The sequence below is a fragment of the Puma concolor genome, chromosome A3 (assembly GCF_028749965.1).
Source record: "Puma concolor isolate L17-30 chromosome A3, mPumCon1.1.hap2, whole genome shotgun sequence".
NCBI lineage: Eukaryota > Metazoa > Chordata > Mammalia > Carnivora > Felidae > Puma > Puma concolor.
Window position 1 is genome coordinate 96,367,256 of NC_141669.1, and position 21,678 is coordinate 96,388,933.

The 21,678-nt window shown below is 42.8% G+C and overlaps 1 protein-coding gene across 6 annotated transcripts in view; it reads right to left on the reverse strand.

Annotated features, from left to right (window-relative positions):
• Window positions 1-21,678, reverse strand: part of RIN2 (Ras and Rab interactor 2) — a 225,342-nt gene that overhangs the window by 94,558 nt on the left and 109,106 nt on the right. For 4 of the 6 annotated variants that reach the window (XM_086701579.1, XM_086701583.1, XM_086701580.1 and 1 more), the window contains one exon: window positions 15,069-15,161. In XM_086701579.1, the coding sequence (XP_086557705.1) occupies window positions 15,069-15,125 (57 nt within the window). In that variant the 5' untranslated portion in view covers window positions 15,126-15,161. Of the gene's footprint in view, window positions 1-15,068; window positions 15,162-15,374; window positions 15,397-18,770; window positions 18,883-21,678 lie in introns of those variants that run through there. The other 2 variants (XM_025932324.2, XM_086701584.1) reach the window with 2 other exon arrangements.

Here is a 21,678-nt window from a genome sequence, read left to right on the forward strand (position 1 = left end):
TTGAAATAATGTTTCATGAAACATTTGTCTAATGTTTCATGAAAGGTTTTGTGGGTAATCTAAACACAATTGTTAAGAATAAGTAAATTGGATAGATGTAAATAAGATGAAGTTTTTAGGTAAGCTTTTAAAATAGTTTCCCCAAATCTTTCTGGTAACCTGGAATCTTAGTTTTGCTATGTTAAGTGATGAGTTAAGTTAAATTCATTCAATATCTACATCATTTCCAAGTAAGATAAAATAATGAAACACTAAATACCAAACAGAAGTTTATCTACTTTTGGCTTCCTTAATAGAGAGAAACTAAAAGATAAATTTGGATTCATTAGTAAACATGTTTCATGCTTTTAAAAAAAAAAAATGTACTATAAAAAGCACATATTTCGGGGCACCTCAGTGGCAGAGTTGGTTAAACATCCAACTTCAGCTCAGGTCACGGTCTCACAGTCTGTGAGTTCAAGCCCCACATTGGGCTCTGTGCTGATAGCTCAGAACCTGGAGCCTGCTTCAGATTCTGTGTCTCCTCTATCTCTGCCCCTCCCCTGCTCATGCTCTGTCTCTCTCTGTCTCAAAAATAAATTTAAAAAAAATTTAAAAAAGCACATATTTCTAAAAATCATAAAAAGTATGCATTAATTTGCCAATTTATAGAATGCTAGTTTATTTTTTTTTTAATTTTTTTTCCCAACGTTTTTATTTATTTTTGGGACAGAGAGAGACAGAGCATGAACGGGGGAGGGGCAGAGAGAGAGGGAGACACAGAATCGGAAACAGGCTCCAGGCTCTGAGCCATCAGCCCAGAGCCTGACGCGGGGCTCGAACTCATGGACCGTGAGATCGTGACCTGGCTGAAGTCGGACGCTTAACCGACTACGCCACCCAGGCGCCCCAGAATGCTAGTTTAAAAGACAGTTCACAACCATTTACTTCTTAGTTCAGGCTCCTATCCTAATTGATAGATTCCGTTAAAGCTACTAAAAATAAAGGAAACATGTCTATATGCAAGAAAAGTAGGAGGTTTGCTGTCAGTAAAAGAAAGTACAAGGAAAAAACAATCTGATTGAAAATGGGCAGACATTTCTCCAAAGACAGACAGATGGCCAACAGATACATGAAAAGATGCTCAAAATCACTCATCATCAGGAAAATGCAAATCAAAACCACAATGAGATATCACCTCACACCTATCAGAATGGCTAAAATCAAAAAGACTAGAAATAACAAGTGTTGGCAAGGATGTGGCGAAAAAGGAACCCTTTAGTTCACTGTTGGTGGGAATGTGAATTGGTGCAACCACTGTGGAAAAAAGTATGGAGGTTCCCCCCCCCAAAAAATAGAAATGCCAGATGATGCAGTAATTCCACCATTGGGTATTTACCCGCCCCCCCCCAAGAAAAAATCCTCTACTAATTTAAGAAAGATAATATTCACCTTTATGTTTATTGCAGCATTATTTACAATAACCAAGATATAGAAGTAACCCAAGTGTCCATCCACAAATGTGTGTGTGTGTATATGTGTATATATATGTGTGTGTGTGTGCATATATATATGTATATGTAATGGACTATTACTCAGCCATAAAAAAGAATGAGAGCTTACTATTTGCAGCAATGTGGATGGACCTAAAGGGGTATTATGCTAAGTGAAATAAGTCAGGCAGAGAAATACAAATGTTGTATGATTTCACTTATGTGTGAAATCTAAAACAAACAAACAAACAAACAAATAGCAGAAACAGGCCCAGCAGAAACAGCAGAGGACAAACTGATAGCTGCCAGAAAGGAGCAGGACTGGAAAAAAAAAAAAAAAAGAAGAAGAAGAAGAAGAAGAAGATGATGAATAAGAAGGAGAAGAAGGAGGAGGAGGGGGGAGGAGGTATGAGGAATGGAAATACATTTTTGTGGAGGGAAAAAAAAGTAATTTTGTCCTAAAGTGAGGCTTGTTATTTACATAGGGAAAACTTAGGACAACATCTGAATACAGAAAAAAATGTTATAGGAGTTTTGTGGAAAGGGGTGCCTGGGTGGCTCAGTCGGTTAAACATCTGACTTCGGCTCAGGTCATGATCTCATGGTTTGTGGATTCGAGCCCTGCATCGGGCTCTGTGCTGACAGGTCAGAGCCTGGAGCCTGCTTCGGATTCCGTGTCTTCCTCTCTCTGCTTCTCCCCATCTAGTGCTCTGTCTCTCAAAAATAAATAAAAATTTAAAAAATACTTAAAAGTTTTGTGGAAAAGGAATCTTTGAAAAGGAATTTTTAAATGTGATCAAGCTGGCTAAGATGAAAATATATCTAACAATGAGCTTTAATACCAAAAGTACTCTGGTACAAAATTAGAATTTGGTCTTTCTCTCTGTTAAAGGGACACAGTTTTCTTAGATTGTTGCTCTGCTTTTAATAAGGAATTGTAAACAAAGGTTTTCTTTACCTTTAACATAATTTGCTAGAAAAACAAAGATTCCGTTGTGTCTTTATCAGGTCTTTGAGTACTTTGAAAAAAAAAAAAAAACCCTGAGTCTTTTCAATATTAAAAAAAAGTTAAGGCTTTTTATGACTATTTAACTCTCTGTATTTGCCTGTGAAGTCTTTGTCATTTTGGTTAAATGGATAACTATGTATTGTTTCATGGCGACCTATGATCCTATTTGGCCAAGTGTCCAAACCTTTTAATATGTTTGACAAACTTCTCTAAAGTCAAATTCTAAATGAAGTCTTCTTGACCTTGAATTCACTTTGAAAATTTCCAGAGAGCAACTAGAATATTTCAAAGGATTTGTTCTCTCTCCTTACAAAAAGAGATGTTAAGCTAATTAGGTTTATTTCATGTGTTAAAATACAAGGGAAGCATTGTCAAATAAGTAGTGATAAACCTTCTTAGGTCACATTGTGTGGGTAAATGTTATTAATATGAATGTTCCAAAACTCTGATATGTCCTCATATGATATCACTTGTCATTTATTATTTCAAGATGTGGTATGTCACAGAAGTAATCAAATTTCCTTGTCAATTCCATTATAATGAATTCTCATCAAATATTTAATAATGGGCATGTTTAAGTTTTTGTCATTTACAGTTATTGCTATAGTCAGAGGCTTTTACAAAATTCCTGCAAATGTGTTTCATCTTCAGAGAAATTCCATGGAAAGGAATCTGACTTATACCCTAGAATACAAGATAACTTTCAGATCATACAACTAAACTGGGTAAGAATTTCCAGAATGCGTGGAAATAATTCAAGCAGAACAAGAAATAAACTGAGGATGCTGATTATGTTTTTATGATTTCTTGTTTAAAATATCACTGGCTTTCTATTGTGTTGCTCTTCCAGATTTTAGGAAATCCCTTTCTCTTTTCTCTCAAGTTATTAACAATTTCTTGAGATATACCTTTGCGAAGAAAGATGAAACATGTACTTTCTCCCTACCTGATGCCTCCAGAATTCAAAAACTCGAGTGTTTTTTTTTGTGACAAAATAATTATTTATGTAAGTTCAATGAGAACCTGCTCCTATAAAAGGACACAGTTGGAAATATTGGCTATATTACCAAGGCTCTGACTGGATTGTCACATTTGAGACAGATGTAAAAATCTTCCTGGTAACGTATTTACAAGGTTCCAGCAAAGCAGTCTTTAAAAAAACTTTCTCAATCACTATTCTCTGCTACACTTATATAAATAATCAGGCAAAGTTGAATGCAACAAGTTAGTTTTACTATTAAAAATGCGGGTAATTGCAGAGAAAATAAATTATGTTTACACTGTTCTCTATATTAGATTCCAAGCTTGTTAATTTTCTTGAGGCTCTGTTATAGACCTATAATTTGGACTGGATCCTGATTTCTTCTAGTTTACTCGAAAATCCGGTTACAACTCTCCAAACTAATGTCTCCAATTTACTCCCACTCTTCTGATTTGGAATCAGTAAAAACAGAGACTGCCCTTGAATCTCCTTGGAAGGAACTAAACCAGGCCCCCCTTACTACTCAGATGGCAGCCAAACTTCAGGAACTTAAACCTTGGATATGCATCTTATAGCTAAAGAAGCCTCCACCCGACATCTGGTCCTGCACAGATGATGCAAATCTCCAATTCAAACTGACAAGGAAGAGAAGAAGCTGGCATTGAGGTAGACTCTTCCTCCCAAGACCTCAGAGCAAGACCTCATATTTTAACTAAACATAAAACCCTTTGTTCTTCACTTTCTTCCCTTTACTCTGACACTGGCTTGGGAAGATAATGTCAGCATCTGTATCTCCCAGGACATTGCTAATGGGGTTGTGCTTTGCCTTTCAGACTGGCTGGATTTGTCATCAAAAACTCCCATCTGTTCATTAATGGTGCCATCTGAAGGGGAATGGTTTGTGCTTATAGGGTTTGTCTTTGTGATGGTTCTCATTCTCCTTGGGCCTCCTGACACATAGCTCTAAAACCCTTGGAATTTCCTAAATGATAGAAGTGATAGGAGCATCTTTTGTTATTCACTGCAAGACACCTTGGTTCATACCTGGGTTTATAGTAATGAGATGACTGGTGGCAGGTAGCCCCTGGATAGCTTTAGAATGGGGGCTCATAGCCAGGGTAACCAACCCTGTGATTACAGAGCTGGAATTTTCAGCCCCACCCCTGACCCCACCACTGGGGAAGAAAGTGGGGCTGGGGATGGAGCTAATCACTAATGGCCTATGATTCAGTCAACTGTGCCTACATAATGAGTCTCCATAAAAACTCTGAATGCAGGGGTTTGAAGAGCTTCTGATTGGTGAAGCCAAGAGAGGCACATCCCAAACTCTATGGGGACAAAAGCTCCTGTGCTCAAGACCCTTCCAGAACCTCCTCTATGTATCTCTTCATCTAGTTATTCATCTGTATCCTTTATAAGACACTGGTAATAGTAAGTGACTCGTTTCCCTGAGTTCTGGGAGCCATTCTAGGGAATTACTGTACCTCAAGAGGGGTTGTGGGAGCCACTGATTTATAGTCAGGTTGGACAGAAGTGGGGATAATCTGGGAACTCACTGCTTGCGATTGGTATCTGAAGTGGGAGCAGTCTTCTGGGAATGAGCCCTTAACCTGTGATGTCTAGGCTAACTCTGTTTATTTAGTGTCAGACTTGAATGCCCAGCTAGTGTCCACAGAGAATTGGGGAATAAATTGGTTTGTGTGGGAAAAGCTCACACATTTTGTGTCAGTGTGCTGTGAATGGAGACACTTTTCTTTTGGTGGTAAAAGATGTGTCCTAAATAAAGGGCCCATGTAGAACCACTCAGCCTCCAGGTTCAGGGCAATGGTGTTTGGAGACTATCCAAAATATATGATTATCTGTATCTCAACCTATTACTTCCTGACATCCTCTCCACTCTGGGTGACTGGTGCCCATGCTGCCTGGCCCACCCACAGTGGGTCCCTGAGGTCCATCCTTCCCCTCAGGAATCCCGATTTGCCTTATTCTATCCCCTTCTCCTCAATGCACATGAACTCAAATTTCTTCTCTAGGCTGATCTCAGCTAGTGGTTCATAAAGCCCTACTTTATACTAAGTTGTGAATGACTAATGTTATCACCTGACATTCTGCCAGTTAAGTGCTACTTATTAACTCAAAATGAGTCTCCACGTGGAATTACAGGAAGGAAGGAAGGAGAGATATTTTTGGCAAGCCATTCTCCTTTTTATAAGAGAAGACAAAGCAGAAAGAAGACTCTGTATCCCAAACTAGCTCCTCCCTTGACACCTTTAACATCTGGGATAGTGGGCTCTTGGTGCCCTGTCAGCTAAACATGAGAAGCTGCTCTTCATGGTGGGAGGAGGAGTTTGTACAACTTATGATCCCTACAGACCTTGGTGACCATGCGCTGATCCAAGGCACTGTCAAGGCCTGGAGAAACTTGCTGCCTCTTTGCCTAAGTTTCCCTCAGTCCATTCATGGATGATCCTCTGCATCTCAGGGTTCAGTCAGAACTCACAGGCTCTGTCATTGCTGGATGTGAGGTCCCAAGAGAAATAGCAGCTGGGGCCTCTGCATCCTTTGCACACCCCCCGAGCCTCCTGCGGGGTCAAGAGTGTTAGGAGACTGAACTTTCCACATGCCTGATCTTTCTTCCAGCTAACTAAGTAGGAGTTCAAACTGATAGACCCCAGATCAGAGCCTGCCCTCAGAAGCATTTTCTTTCATCCTCACTGTACTTTTAAAGGTTCTTGGGACACCTGGCTGGCTCAGTCATAGAGCATGTGACTCTTGATCTCAGGGTTGTGAGTTTGAGCCCCATGTTGAGTGTAGAGATTACTTTAAAAACATAAAATCTTTAAAATTTGAAACAAATTGGGTTTCTCTTACATAAAAATCTAGATTTCTGGCCTCTCTTGAAAAACATCAGAGGACCCAGATTCATTCTCTTGTAACAGCATCTGGCTGGAACTGAGTTAGCAGCATCCCCCTCCAGGTAGGGTCTGGTGCCCTCCCGCCAGTTGTGTTCCCACCAAAACTCCCTGCCCAACACCAGACAGGCCCACTTATTCATTTCACTCCCATCATTCTGTCTGGCCCTGTAGGTTTTTGACTTTGTAACTAAACTATTTGCCTATGTCTTTGTCTCTAAGATGGCTGGTAAACTCTAGACATCCTTGTAGTCACACCTTTGAGTAATGCCCCCTTGAGTTAGGGCTGGACTACCTGACTGGCTTCTAACAAACAGAAAACGGCAGAAGTAATGGGGCATCACTCTCAAGATGAGGTTATAAACAGACTCTAGCTTTTGTCTCTCTTGTTTTCTCCTATATGGCTTACCTTGGGGGGAAGCCATCTGCCTTGTCCTGAGGCCAGCCCTGTGGAGAGGGATAGACACCTGCCAAGTGAGTTTGAAGTAGGCTCTCCGTTTGAGCCACCTGATAAGAATACAGCCCAGCCAACAACTCGGCAGTGATCTCATAGTGACCCAGCACCAGAGGCACTCCATTAAACAAGCCTAGGTTTCTGACCTCCAGAAACAGTGAGGTACAGACACTTGTTTTAAGTCACTAAGGTGTGGGGGCAATTAGTTATATAGCAATAGATAATAGAGCTTCAAATTTGTTGTGAAAATAGGTTTTGCTTACCATGTAAAGATGTTTGAAAGAAAATCTATCCTGGGAAATTAGGTTCCACATACATTGGCACCTCAGTCCGTAAAACTTACACGCAAGGATTTTATCAGCCTCTGGTATTTGACTTTAGGTATCAGAGCAATATCCAAAATATCATTGTGAGGCTTTTCCATTATGAAAAAGAGTCCAGAAATTAATGCTATTAATATATCTTTGATTCCCCAGTGAACAGGAAGTTTCTCCTCTAAGGAGAAATCACCTCTAAATCAAAGTCAGAACAAGCTTTCCCATGGTTCTATGACCTCACTGAAGAAATTCACTCTTTAAAGGCACAATCCCTGGTTGGAGAAAGATGGGGACAAGGAAAGGGGAGGGTCATAGAAGAGGCAGGGAATAAGCCATTTCAGTGTTAATAAAGAATACTATTTAAAACTTGAAAATAAGGCCAAAAGGTGGGTGGGACATGTCTTTTTTGACATGTTTGATGCTATGAATTTTCCTCTGACCTCTGCTTTAAATATATGACATGGATTCTAACAGGTAGTGTTTTAATTACTTTTTAGAAATTATATAATTCCATTTTGCAATAGTGTTCTGATTATTTTTTTAGAAATTCTGTAATTCTATTTTGCATTTCCCCTTTTGCCCAAGAGTTGTTTATTAGAAGGTTTTAAAGTTTCCAGGTAGGAGAGCCCTTTTGTTTTTGAGCACTGTGCTTGAGCATTATTTAACAAAATCACCTAAAGATTATTTAATTACCTAAGGGTATGTACCTATGTTTGACTTTGCTATGTGGAACTAATGAACAGCTTGGGTACTGGATGGTTACATGTCAGCCTGGAGATTTCTGTTCAAAAAAAAAAAAAAAAAAAAGATTATCCCAAAGATTAGAGTTTTATTGCCTGTAGGACTTTAACCAGTTTTGATTTTTAACTTGGTAAACTTATTACAGAAGGACTTTTTAACAGGTATACACTACAGATATGACACTTGTCAAAGTGTTCTTTGAACCAGATTTATGCTGGTTTCTTGGTTTCATGCATGGGGTGAATAAAGCTTTGACAGATGTTCATTCCATATTGTATGAGAGTTATGTTTTAACTTTCTGACAATTATATGTTGACATAATAGTCCTTTAATACTCCTTCAAATCTACATCTCCCTCCTTGGTATCCCACTGATAATGAAAACTCAGAGTTATACGTAATCCTGGAGAAATATGTGGTTGAGGGGAACCAAGGAAATCTATTTTACTTCTGATTTTGTTTTTTTATTATTTTTTTTTAAATTTTTTTTCAACGTTTATTTATTTTTGGGACAGAGAGAGACAGAGCATGAACGGGGGAGGGGCAGAGAGAGAGGGAGACACAGAATCGGAAACAGGCTCCAGGCTCCGAGCCATCAGCCCAGAGCCCGACGCGGGGCTCGAACTCAAGGACCGCGAGATCGTGACCTGGCTGAAGTCGGACGCTTAACCGACTGCGCCACCCAGGTGCCCCCTGATTTTGTTTTTTCAAAAAAAAGTTCCTTAAAGCAAGTGAGAATGTGTTGCAGCCCAAAATGTAATATTTAATATCAGAAATGAATGGCCAGGGACAACTGGGTGGCTCAGTTGAGCGTCCAGCTTCAGCTCAGGTCATGATCTCATGATCTCATGGTTCATGAGCCCTGCATTGGGCTCACTGTCAGCACAGAGCCTGCTACTAATCTTCTGTCCCCCACCTCTGCCCCTCCCCCACTCACATGTCTGTGCTCTCTCTCTCTCTCTCTCTCAAAAAAAAAATAAACATTTAAAAAAATCTTAAAAAAAAAAAGAAGAAGAAAGAAATGAATGGCCAAAATGTGCTAGAAAAGCTATCCAATAAAACCATGAAATCCATCGCTTTTTGAAAACACAACTGGGAACTCCTGTCTAATAATTATGATGGCATTCCTAGAAAGTCATGCCCTGGGGGACTGATATGTGTCCTGGAGGGATTTGGAGCAGATGGTGAGAGACAAGCATGTGCATCCAAAAAAGCCAACCTCTCTTCCAAAGAGACATCACTGTCCTCATGACCTCTCTGGATGGAGTTTCCTGGGAAATCCCACTGGAAGAAGGGGAAAGGGATCAGAGTGGACCCCTTGGGTGGGCTATATAGGGTAGGGTGCCTCAGGAAAAAGTCAGGTCCAGTTCCCATCAGTCCTATAGATGAACCAGTCTTGGCACTTCAGTTTACCCTGGACCTCAGTTTACCCATCTGTAACAGGAGGTGGTTTAGACAACATAAAATGTAGCCCTCCAACTGTCCAAAACGGCAGCCACCAGCCACATGTGGCAACCGAGCACTTGAAATGTGGCTAGTCTGAATTGAGATGTGCTCAGTGTAAAGTACAAACCAGATTTCAAAGTCATGGTACAAAAAAAAAAGTATATAGAATATCTGATTCATACTTTCATATCGATTACACATTTACATGACAATATTTTCGATATACTAAGTTAAACAAAACATATTATTAAAATCAATTTCACTTTTTTTTTTTTAATGTGGCTACTAGAACATTTAAAATGACCCCTGTAGCTGACTTCATATTTCCAAGGGACAGCACCTCTCTAAGCCCTCTCCAGGTTTAAGCGTCTGGGAAGAATTTATTTATGGAAAACAAAAGATACACCAAATACTGATGTCAGCTATGCTTTGCAACATTATTATGAATAATTATCAATATGTCATCTGCTCTGACCAAATCTCTAATCTCTATTTTGTTCTCACTGCAGGGTGCTTAGTCCTTTCTTGAGTATAGACTGGTACATGGTGCCTCCCTGGCTGTCTGGCATGTGAGGTGATGTCCATTCACTGTCCAGGGGGCATGCTAAAAGATTAAGGGTGTGGCGCTCATACCTTTGGCTTTTAAGTGTCCACAGAGCCACGTAAGGATTTGTCCAATGAAATTACTGACTAAAATGTGATTTTGGTTCCATTCATTACTTTTCAAGCCCCTGCCATCTCTGTCCACGGTCACACAACAGTGAATTGCTGTACTGGACTGTGCCTGAAAGAAATGACTCTCCACACCAAGAATAGTCTGGAAGTTTGAATGCTGGGAATCACCCAAGGTGTGCGATTGCACCACTTCTGGATGATTGAAAATCTGCCTGCAGACAGAATTTTTGAAAACAGAATAACATTTCAAATGCTGAGGAAAGACTGATAGTTAAGGGAAGGCAGTCAGGGTGAAGTGAATCATCACCTCTGGTTTATCTATTTTGTACAGTCACATTTTAGCAATCAGGTTTCTTCAAAACTAGTCACACTCTATTCTTTATGGTGCCAGAGAGCTCTCTTCTATGGCTTCTCTGAAAGGTCTGAAACATGATGCACCTGTTATCCAAACCATTCAAAATGACCAAAAAAGGATTTCTCAAACTTAGCCTCTGCTGCCGAACTGTGCCCTCAAGCTTCCCAGCTGGTTTGTGAGCCCAGGCTCAGAGCGTGTCCCCGCAGAAGGGAGCGGTTGGGAAACACAGGAGGGCAGGATCCCTGGAGTCCAAACGTATTTTTTTCCTGGTCAGTTAAGACCAACTGTTCTCCTGTCCTGGGAGCAAAGGAGGCTGGGAAGCAGTCACTGAGAAACAGAGAACTCTACCAACTTGTACATGGCACAGGGCAGGCTCACCCAGGCACTCCTGGAAGAAATTGGACTGTTAAGTGGGCAATACACACTGGTCCTCTTCTGGAATTGTTCTCTGCCATAAGAGGCTGCCCCCTTGGGGGCAAGGAAACAGCACCAAAAGGACAGAGGAAATCACTCATGGCAGAGCTAAAGTTATGTATGAATTGAAGTTTACTTCCTGGTACCATGCTGGAGCCATAGCTAGGCCATCTACCACAATTTTATCTTCAGACAAAAATAAAGGTAGATATCAGCTCAGACCATGTGAGTTCCTTTGTCAATGGATACAGTGTGTCTATGTCAGCCTGGAAGGGTAGTTAGGAGCCTGGTGGGGAGAGGTGGAAGGTGAGGGGGAGGAGGAGGGATGGGCCAAGCCTGGAATCTGGGCACCTGCAGGTTTGGACCACAGCAGCAGACCCAAGAGGGCACAGTGGTAGGACCAGTGGAGGAAGAAGCAGGGAAAGGAGAGCCAGAAGACCTCAACTGTCAAGGTAAAGAATACAGACCAGTCCTGGGCCCAGCATAAAGCCAGAGTCTGCAAGCAGGCAAAGTGGATGATGGGATGGTTTGGAAATAAACACACCTGGTGGTAGTGCAGACACATTAAAGGCATCATCTGTAGTGCCCAGAAATGAAAGAATGAGAACAGAAATGGGAAAGTGTCTGTAGAGGAAGGAGGATGGTGGGGAGTTTGGTGACTTGAGAGGAATCTGCCAGAACTGGGCCTCTGGATGGGGAAGGGGTGTGGGTGGCTTGGAGGAAGCTTTGCTATTCAGGAAAGGAGGGATCAAAGCTAACTTTGAGTTTGTCTGCTAGTGCAGAACCACCTAGAGCTTTTCTAGCCTAGATGATGTCTTTCTTACACAAGCTCTTTCACACAATACATCCTGAAATGTATAGTAACAGGTGTTCACTTCTATATTGACGTGCAGATAACTCTGGTTGCTTTGTCCAGGGCATCACCTGCTTCCCCGTATATGTTTTAATGGACGCCTTGTAGACCAGGAAGACGCATTTCTGAAAAAATTCACGATGGTGCTTCACGATGGGAAGGACTGTGGAAAATGTGTTTGTCCAGGATAGGATTTCTGTGGCCAGGCTTCCAGGATGTGATTCCACATGAATAATAACCATGGGGCACTGTCAACCACCCCAGAATGCTCAGACAATCTTCAGTAGCCAATCAAATATTCACAATACTAAACACATTACAAGTCATAAAAGAAAATAATGTTTCATGTGAGAAGTAAATGGGGCTCTGAGAATATATACCCCAATGTGGTGTTCCTGAAAAATCTTTCCTGAAGAAGTGGACTTTGAGACCTGAGGTTGACTCCATATACCTAGGGAGGTGGGGGGAGGGCTAAATTTTGGAATGACTCTTACTGCCATGCTATGCTTCCCAAACATCAGTGATGCCCTATAACCAGACAGGACAATTTCATGAAGTGTAAGAATACTTGGTTACATTCTTGGCTCACAGATGAATTCCATACACATTTCTCAGCTATTAGGGCTCACGTGATTTTGTGTAAAGTGTAGATAATTGAAAGACAATCACCAGGCCTCTTTTTCATCATTATCTTCCCTTATTCAATTTGTATTTTCAAAATCAGAATTGCTAACCAACTGGTAAGCTTCGGTTTGTGGTTTTCTATCTATCCTGGCTCATGGAAATGACTCAGATAAGTTGCAAGACACAAAGGTGCCTTAACCCACCTGACCTGTGTCCAAAGGGCAGTTGACTTCATCCTTGCGGATAACTACATGCCTAAATTGTGAAATCATTAATAATAACTAACAATCATATTTATTTACTTAATATTATAATAACTAATACTACTCCATCATTAATTATGGAATAGTCATTATAAAGAATAATACTGGGGCGCCTGGGTGGCGCAGTCGGTTAAGCGTCCGACTTCAGCCAGGTCACGATCTCGCGGTCTGTGAGTTCGAGCCCCGCATCGGGCTCTGGGCTGATGGCTCGGAGCCTGGAGCCTGTTTCCGATTCTGTGTCTCCCTCTCTCTCTGCCCCTCCCCCGTTCATGCTCTGTCTCTCTCTGTCCCAAAAATAAATAAACGTTGAAAAAAAAATTTTAAAAAAAAAAAAAAGAATAATATTATCTATGAAGAAGAGAAAAGAAAGAAAAGAAGTATAAAATGTACCATTACCTTGGAGTATGTAACTTAAACAATTTAAGCTCTGGGGAAGAAAAGAAGAAGAAAAAAAAGAAAGACGATACCAAGTTAAACAGTGCAGACCTCTTGGCCAACATTTTCTTCCAGGACATGTGACGCAGGAGAGATGAGCAAGACTTGTCTTCATTGGGGTCAGGCAGGCCTCTCACTTCTTGCCTGATTGATTCTTTCATAGGACATAGCCCAGAAATATAAGTTAACTGCTTTACCTGCTGTCCAACTGAAAAAAAATTTTTTTTCTCCCCAGGACTTCAGGACACACTGGCTACCATGAAATCAACAGGTGGTATTGTGTCCAATATGGACCCTCCCTCAGGAATTTTCAAAGGCAATTTTGACCATACTTGATTTTCTTCTTTTGCTTTGACTATAAAGTCTAACTGCTATGTAAGATTCCACCCCCCTCCCCGCCCCATATTTCCTGAGCATAAGGTGGTAATTACAGACTAACCAATAGTTAGGCTGATGTAGGCAGCGCCTTGTGTTAAGGAGGGGGGTGGGTTTGTCCCCTCTACCAGGATGAAGTAAGTATCTCCACATAACACAGGATCCAGGAACTGGAGATGAGTCAGGAGCCTGGTGGATTAGTGCCTGGTCTATAAGAGACTTGAAAAGTCCCTCGTCTGCCTCAAGTGGGTGGATGTTGTACAGCTTTATTCCAAGTTGAGTAAACGAATGAAGAACAGAGCTGGCTACATCCACATCACATAACTATGAGGACGGAGAATCGAGACCATCTGTGTCAACATAACTATTTCTTCCAGGATATTCGTACCCAGGATGTTAAGGCTTTAAACCAACAAATCACTTTGCTATTTGCTGCAGGAAATTCCTACAAGACAATTTGTCCTGGCAAACAGTTTGCTCACCTGGGAAAAGCTTGCTCATCAAACAATAGTTAACTTGCCAAGATTCTATTCAAGACCATTGTCTTGCTGAATCCACCAATCCGGAACTATTATGCCACATGCTCTGCTGAAATCCGATCAATTCTCTGCCTTGGAAAATACAGCTTAAGGGACCCAAGCCCAGACCTCTGAACCCTATGAAGATGTCTCCCGTCCTCCCACTTGCACACCAGTGGGACTGTGTCCTGATGATGTCCTTCCTTACTGTGGTTGGCTTGTTGAATTTAGCTTTGCTGTATCAACAAGGCTCTTCTGATAGATTTTTATGGAGTCCAAAATTGACATAGTAAATCGGTTTAGTCTTTTGCAAATGGGAAGCATATACATGCAAGTTAATACACACTTGCAACCCATCAAGATGGGAGAATTAGTAAACATTGTCCGTTTTCCTCGGTAATTAGGAGGCTCCTGTGTTATTCCTCCTTTGAGGAAAAAGATAGGATGTCTGAACGCTTTCCTATGACAGATTTCAAATGCACATTTTACCTCCGTTTTTCTACTCCTTTACATGATCTTGTTTTTTATACAAAGCAAAAGCCATAAGAAGGAAATGAATTCCCAAGTGCAAATTTGAAATGACCACCAAGTCTTAATTTACAACATACACACAGAGTATATAAAATACCCATTTAGAATCTCATTAAACTAGCAAGGTAATTTCAACCCATTAACATCTATATGCATATGGAGAGTGGCACAGTTTTAATCATGCCTTGGTTCTCTCTTGCCTGATCATAAGAGGCCTCTAAGTATTTGATAAAATACACCAGCAAATAACAATCAGTCTAGGGTGAGACCCAGGAATCTGTTTGTTGTTGTTGTTGTTGTTGTTCTTTAAAAAGGACCTACGTGATTCATACAGTCAAGTAAAGTGCAAAACACACTTGCCTACAGCATCGGTTGACTGGAATGCAAAATCCAGCTTCTATCATAAAATCATCCAGTTGAAAAAGGAACAGATAAAGATTGCCTCAACTGTTTTATACAGGGTTGCATCTCGCAGGCCCTAGATCCCGGGCCTGTCTGGAATCACTAGGTCACAAAAACTCCAACCTACTGTAAACCCAGTAACAGCTCGCAGCTGGGTTCAGGCAAACTTCCCCCCCCCCCACCACCCCTCCAGAGCTGGCTCAGAACAGGCTTCACTCTGCAGCTCCTCAAGCAGCCCAGCAAAGTGAGAAAGCCTGCCCATTAGAAATCCCAATCAAGGCTTCCTTTTACCTTAAAGAAACTTCCTCGCTTGTCCAGACCGCGGGCACCCATGGTCCAAGCTGACATCTCCCCCAGCGATGCTCTATTGCACGCCCGGGACTCCTGAAGGTAGAGATATTTTTAATGGTTAGTCCAGCCTGTAGGAAATTCCTTTCTAAGCCACAGAACACTCACAACAACAGTCCTGCCAAGATCTTTTTCCGTCAACAACACAGTGCCATTTATTTCCCACCAAAGCCCTTCCATCCCCTTTCAGGCTGATTTCCTGCTCCAGACAGCTCAGTTCCTAGTCTGTGCCCCACCTCACTGCCCCACCTCCTGTTTCTCCAGCTGACGCAGAAGGTCTCTGGGACTGCGGAAAGTATAATGATTGCTTTGTATGTTTGCTTGACCTCATGCTCGAGTCCTAAAGGGACCGATATTAGATGTCACCGTAATCTGCTCTGAAGCTTATGGACTTAATGTGGCTGAACACAGAGGGACAGCAGAAGAATGAGGCCCTGCATGTCCCAGGAAATCCTGCCGGAATGAGATGAGGTCATCATCAGCTCTGCTAGCCCTCTCCCCCAGGCAAGGTCAACACAAGGGCACTGGGAATAAATCCCTTTATTTTCTCCTTAGAAATCAAAGATTGAGATGAAATCCTACGTCCCTGTTTACAGAGATAAGTTTGTATAAGAAACAACACGGAAACAGCTCCATGATAACCCAAGGGGAGGGGGGCAGTGCACTTTGGAATGCAGAGAAAAATTTAAAGGCATGATATGATTCTGAATCATAACTGTGGTCATTTCAGCTTGGAATTTCCCTCACTTGAGCATCAAAACTCGATAATCTTCCCTCTTGGCTACAAAGCCTTCAGTGTCCACTCCTAAGTAAAACACACACACACCCAGGCAGCTGGCCTTACCCCAGCCAGCGTGCAGTGCAGACCTGGAGAGGAGGGCATCCCTAAACCTTCCTTACCCAGGGAGGCTGGGCCAGGAGCAAGTATAAAACTGTTCTCCTGCTCACAATCTCTTCTGTTTGCCATAACACACTCAAGACGAAGCTCGTCCTGACCATCACCAACATGGTATAAGGACAATAAAGTGAAAACAGGTCACGCCACATTAAGGAATATTAAAGGGGGTTGAGCTGCAGGGGTGGGGTCGGGAGGCACCAAAGCCAAAGCCACAGTAGCTGCTGCCAATTTGCAAAAGCAATTTCATTATTGCCGGGGGTGGGGGGGGGGGTGGGGGGGGGGCAGAGAGCCAATAGCACCAAAGGGACATTTCAACAAGTGGAAAAGCATAATTACTTAGCAGAGAGCTACATGTGCATTAGCAAAGAATACTTTTTGGCAAGAGGCTCATTTTGGCCTCAAGATTTGCCCCTATGTTCACATTCATAGGGGACTCTGTTGATCTGTAGAATCTCATCTATAGGAAGACAGTAACGCAGTGCTACCCATCCCTCCTTCAGGAACCCTCGCCAATTTATTCCTCCCTCCATGGCTCCCTCTCTGTAAAGGTTCAGAGGTGCCTTTCCTGTGTTGCTTTCCACTTGCTGGGATGGAGGCGAGCATTCCAAAACCTCCTGAGAAGACGGGAGCTCTCCTTTGCAATTCTGCTGACTCTGGATCTTCAGGTTGTCAGGCTCAGCAGCTGAACGGAACCCCAGCTCCAAGGCCTTTGAAGTTCATCACTTACTAGCAAAGTCCACAGATTGGAGCGACTCCAGAATGAAAACACAGGGCTGTGTTCGGAACTAAGAGGAGACAGGGAGCCACACCGTAACCTGAGGGAGCACATGATTACCTGTTTCCATGCAGAAGCACACACATAAAGAAAGAACACTTCCTGAAACCAAGCCTAATGTGCAATTCTTTTCCTTTCAGACGTTTTCTAGGCGAGGGATTTGACATCATGCAGCAGTTAAGGAGCTGCTGGCAAGAGCCAAGACTTCATTCCTCATGCAGATCGAAGTCTCTTTGTTCTGTTCCTAAGATTTCCATAGACAAACCCCTTCTGATGAGCCACGACAGGCAGGGCATTTCGCCTATAGCCAGGGAGCAGTCTGGATTCCAGAAGTTTACTAGTTTAATTAGCTGCCTGAAAATTGCATGCATGCACTTCAACTTCAAGCGGTCCTCAGGGAACCATCCAGTGTAGATTCCGTGCGTGCCAGGCAGGCAGACCTATCACATTTCTTCAGGAAAATGCAGGTTGCTTCTCTCCTTCTTCAAAAGGCTGTTCCAGGAGGAAGATGACAGCAGGTGATAAGAGCAGGCTGCCAAGCACGACCACAGGTCCTTCCAGTTGAATGAAATCCAAGCGGACAGCAGCACATCATAGATTATTCTCATTAAAAAAAAAAAAAAAAACCATATATATATATATATATATATATATATATATATATATATATATATATATATATGTTCTTAAGATCCCCCCCAAAAGTTCTGGTTTAAGTTCCTTACCATTGTAACAAGTTTCCTTCCCAAACCATAACCTCTAAGACTTTAACTCAATAAGGACAGATTGTAATACAATTTAAAATGGATAACTTCTTTCCATTCATGGCTCCTCACCCCTCCCTACCCCAAGGGGTTACACTAGCAGTTCCGTCCTAAAACCGTTCCAGTAACATGCTGGACTGAAACAAAAAAGGTGCAGTAGTTTGAGAGGTTGTAAAATTCCTCCACATTTATACATTGAGAGCTTGCTCCTTTCCTGATTTCCCTGAAGGTAAAGCGGATTCTTGAAAAATGAGCCCATCGCAACCAGTGGATCTTTCCAGATGCTAGCTAAAAGCTAGAAAAAAATAAATTAAAAAAAAAAAAAAAAGATAGTGGGGGGTGGGGTGGGGTGGGGAAAAGCCCTAGTGGGACATTTGGGAGCTGCCAAGGCTTTTCAATAACACCACTAGAGGAATGTAAACGAAGCCGGCTGCTCCAGTCAGCTAAGGGACAAAGGCAGGAAGTGAGTATTCCTCTCTCACACAAACACCAGGCTCTGCCACTGGAGAGTAAACCTAGCCATGGCTTCTCAGGTGGCCCCAAGAGCCACTGCTGAGGTGAAGGTCTGTTCTGAATTTTCAGCGTAAAGGACTCACTGAGTGGTCAGTCCAGGCTCCAAGCTCACTGTCCAGCTCGTTCAACTGAGAGCCACTGAGGACAGGCACTGAGGCACCACCGCCCGGACCCTGGCTGAAGACTGGCTGCAGGGAGAGAGACACCGAGTGCCCAGCTTCCAGGCCACTGATCAGTGGGGCTTGGTTGAGCCACTGGCACTCTCGCAGCTTTTGCTCTACTTGGCCACAGGCCAGATCTTGGCAAGATGGAGGGTCCGACCGAGATGGAGGCTCCTTCCTCCCCTTCCCGCCTACCCTGTCCCCTCTCCATTTATTTAGTCAAACTACCCTTCCTATTTGTTTGCTTCAGGTCACAAGTGCAGACCCACAGGAGAAGCAGAGGGACACTTACACGGGCACCCACTACTCACAATTCCAATTTACGAGAGACTTCGCTTATTCAAGGCATGGGTTCTCAACACCAAGCTGCTACGACAGTTAGCCACAAAAGCCTTCTAATCACTACCTCTCTTCCTCTCCTTTCTGGCAGCTGAATGAGACAAGGCGAAGTGGACTTCAGCTCTTAGTAAACAAGATCTCGTTATTATAATTATTTTACAGCCAAACTGACTGAAGAAGGAGAAAATGACTCACCCCTGGGGACCTGTCAGGTCAAGGCCAATCCTGAGAAATGCACGTCACCTTTTTGCTGGTTCTTTAAGTGGCTCCAATGACGGCAGGTCTGTCTTTTGAATGCTTTTCCTCTTTACTAAGAGGTAAAAGCCAGTGGGGCGGCTCTGTGTCTGGATCCAGGGAAAGTCTCTGAATATTTCCATAATTATCTTTGTATTACCAGGGATTTTACAAGCTGGACAGAAAAACTCGATTCCAGGCTCTGGCTTGACAATTCAAATTACATGAATTTTTAAATTTTTTTTCTTTAAGCATTTTGTATCACTGTCCAGCACTGATTTTCCCTCAGTTGATAGTGAACCTTTTTTTTCTCTTAAGTTTTAAGATTATGCAATTTTTTCATTGAAAAGAGAAACTAGTTCGTTGGAAGAAATGAGAGGCAAAGAACTGTATTCCCAGCCCTCTTACTAATAAGTGTATTTTTAAATAGAATTGGAAACAACATTCAGTACCTCAATTTTCCCAGGAGTAATTTCCCAGGACCATCAAATAATTTTTTTTTTTTTTTTTTTTTTTTAATCAAGGAGCATTTCTGCCACTCCTAGGACTGGCCCAACAATGGGGTTAATTGCACTGGAGGTCCACCCCTTGCATCCTTGGAAAACTGGTGCCTCCCAGAGACTCTCGCCATATCCACGCTGCATTAGCTTTGCTGGTGTGAGAGATAAGCCTAGGAATCCCCCGGGCTTACACCAATGGGTTAACAAAGCATAAAGAAATACAAAGCCATAAAATGCTCACACCCAAGTTTGGGTAAACCAGACTGGCACCCCAAGAATAGGGGGGTGCAAAGACACACCAAGAATAGGGAGGTGCAAAGGCACTCCAAAATAGAGAGGGGGTGCAGAGCCCCCAGAATAGAGAGAGAGAGGCAAAGGCCTAAAATAGGAACAGGCGCAAAGGTGCCCAATACATAGGTATATGAAATAAACAAGATTAGATATTCAGGGGGAAGCGCCCCCAATTTAGTACTGTAGCAGAAAAGCTGCTTTCATGGGAGGATAGGTCCAGGTTAGGTAAACTGGTGAATTGGACTATGGATGGCTGCGTTGCAGGCAAAACAGCCCAGAGCGGAGATGGTTAAAAAAAGAAAAGGTGCCTTGTCAACCCTCAGGTTATTTCCCCTGTCTGTCTGGTCCCTAGGCTAGCTAAGATAAACAGAGGTGCTGCCTCATGTCCGCTGTAAACAACTCTCCTCCCGACTGCCTGGCGCCCAGATTTCCTTTTGTATTAACCCAAACCCCTAACCCTGAATATCCTCAAGACCCCCTTTCCCTCCCATCCACAAGTTAATGTTCACAAATTCACTGTCCCTTTGTGCACGTCCATCGCCATGTTTGTAAGCCTTCTGATCCTAATAAAAATGGGGCAAGGACCCTTATTTGGGGCTCTTGTCTTTTCCCGGACATTAGCCATCTCTCGCTTTCAATCCTGCATCCCGCTCTTTTGCTAGACAAGAGAGAACGTTAGACCCAGAGTCTACGACATGCTGGTGCCCCCATGGCGAAGGTGTGAACACTTCCACCAAGGGCAATGCACGCCACCTTGGGCAACAGGTGGGAAGCTCAGCTGTCAAGAAACTCCTCCTTTACTTGGATGGGAAAATGTCTCTGTCACCTCCCACCCATCACCCTCATTTTACTCCTTGGGCCATTCAAGGATTAGCTTCCTGCTTCTCCAGCTTGCATTTCCCTACAGACATCCCTATTTTTTCCCTAGGTAACCACTTCTCTTAAGCATGGCTCAGTCCTCAAGGCTGGTGCGCTCTGCCCACCTGGAAACATGGCTGTGAAGGGAGAGAGGGTGGCTACCTCCCAGGCCAGTCTCTTTTGACATTTCAAAAGTATGTGTCTTGGGGCACCTGGGTGGCTCAGCCAGTTAAGCAACCAACTTCAGCTCAGGTCATGATCTCAAGGTTCATGGGTTCAAGCCCCACATCTGGCTCTGTGTTGACAGTTCAGCGCCTGGAGCCTGCTTCAGATTCTATGTCTCCCTCTCCCCTCTCCCCTTGTGCTCTCTCTCTCTCTCAAAAATAAACTTGAAAAAAAATTTTTTTTTTAAAAGTATGTGTCTTCTCAGCCTCCTTACTTGAAAAGCTCCACATGTTAAGTGGTAACACCCTGCAGTGATTTCACACCTACAATGAGGAAGCCTTGTAAGCCGCATTAGCTCCTAAGCCAAAGGAGGCCATGGACAGGGAGCCACACACTCCAGGTCTTCCTCAGGGTTTACCTGTCAACCTGTGAGCACCTGAGCTTAGACCTTTCTTTTCTAAGCCTCTCTGGCCATGATGCTAAAAAGTATATGATGGTGAATTTTGTGTAGGTGGTTAATTTTAATAACCTGACAGCTCTTGAATTGAGTCAACACTGCAGATACAATAGATTAAGTGATACACTTTTTAAAAATTTTTGAATTAACTCTCTCCAGAGATGCTGAGTCAAGAATCTATGGCCATGTCGTTTATTAAAGGTGCCTTTAAGAAACACTGGTTGGGGAGGGGAAGTGATATGGGGAAGAAGGGCAGCCAATACAAAGTGCATGACCAACTACTGGGCAACTGGACTTCAACTCTTCTGGGGAGCTCTGGAAGTCAGTATAGACCATGCCCCAGAGTAGTTCCAACAGAAGCACAAGGGAGCTGAGGAAATGTCCAACTTCCCGCAGGAAGCCTTAATTCACCAGCATTTCCATCATGCCACTAGTGAGTGTAGAATGGGCTCCAGTGGCCAAAGAGAGCCTTAGGCAAAGTTGGCAGTGGAAAATCAGGCCAGCATCCATGGAAATGTTAAGTACCCAAGGGATTTGGGAAGGGCTTGACAGTGGCTGCTACAACTGGCAACTTTTTAAAAATCAGGACATTTTGCAT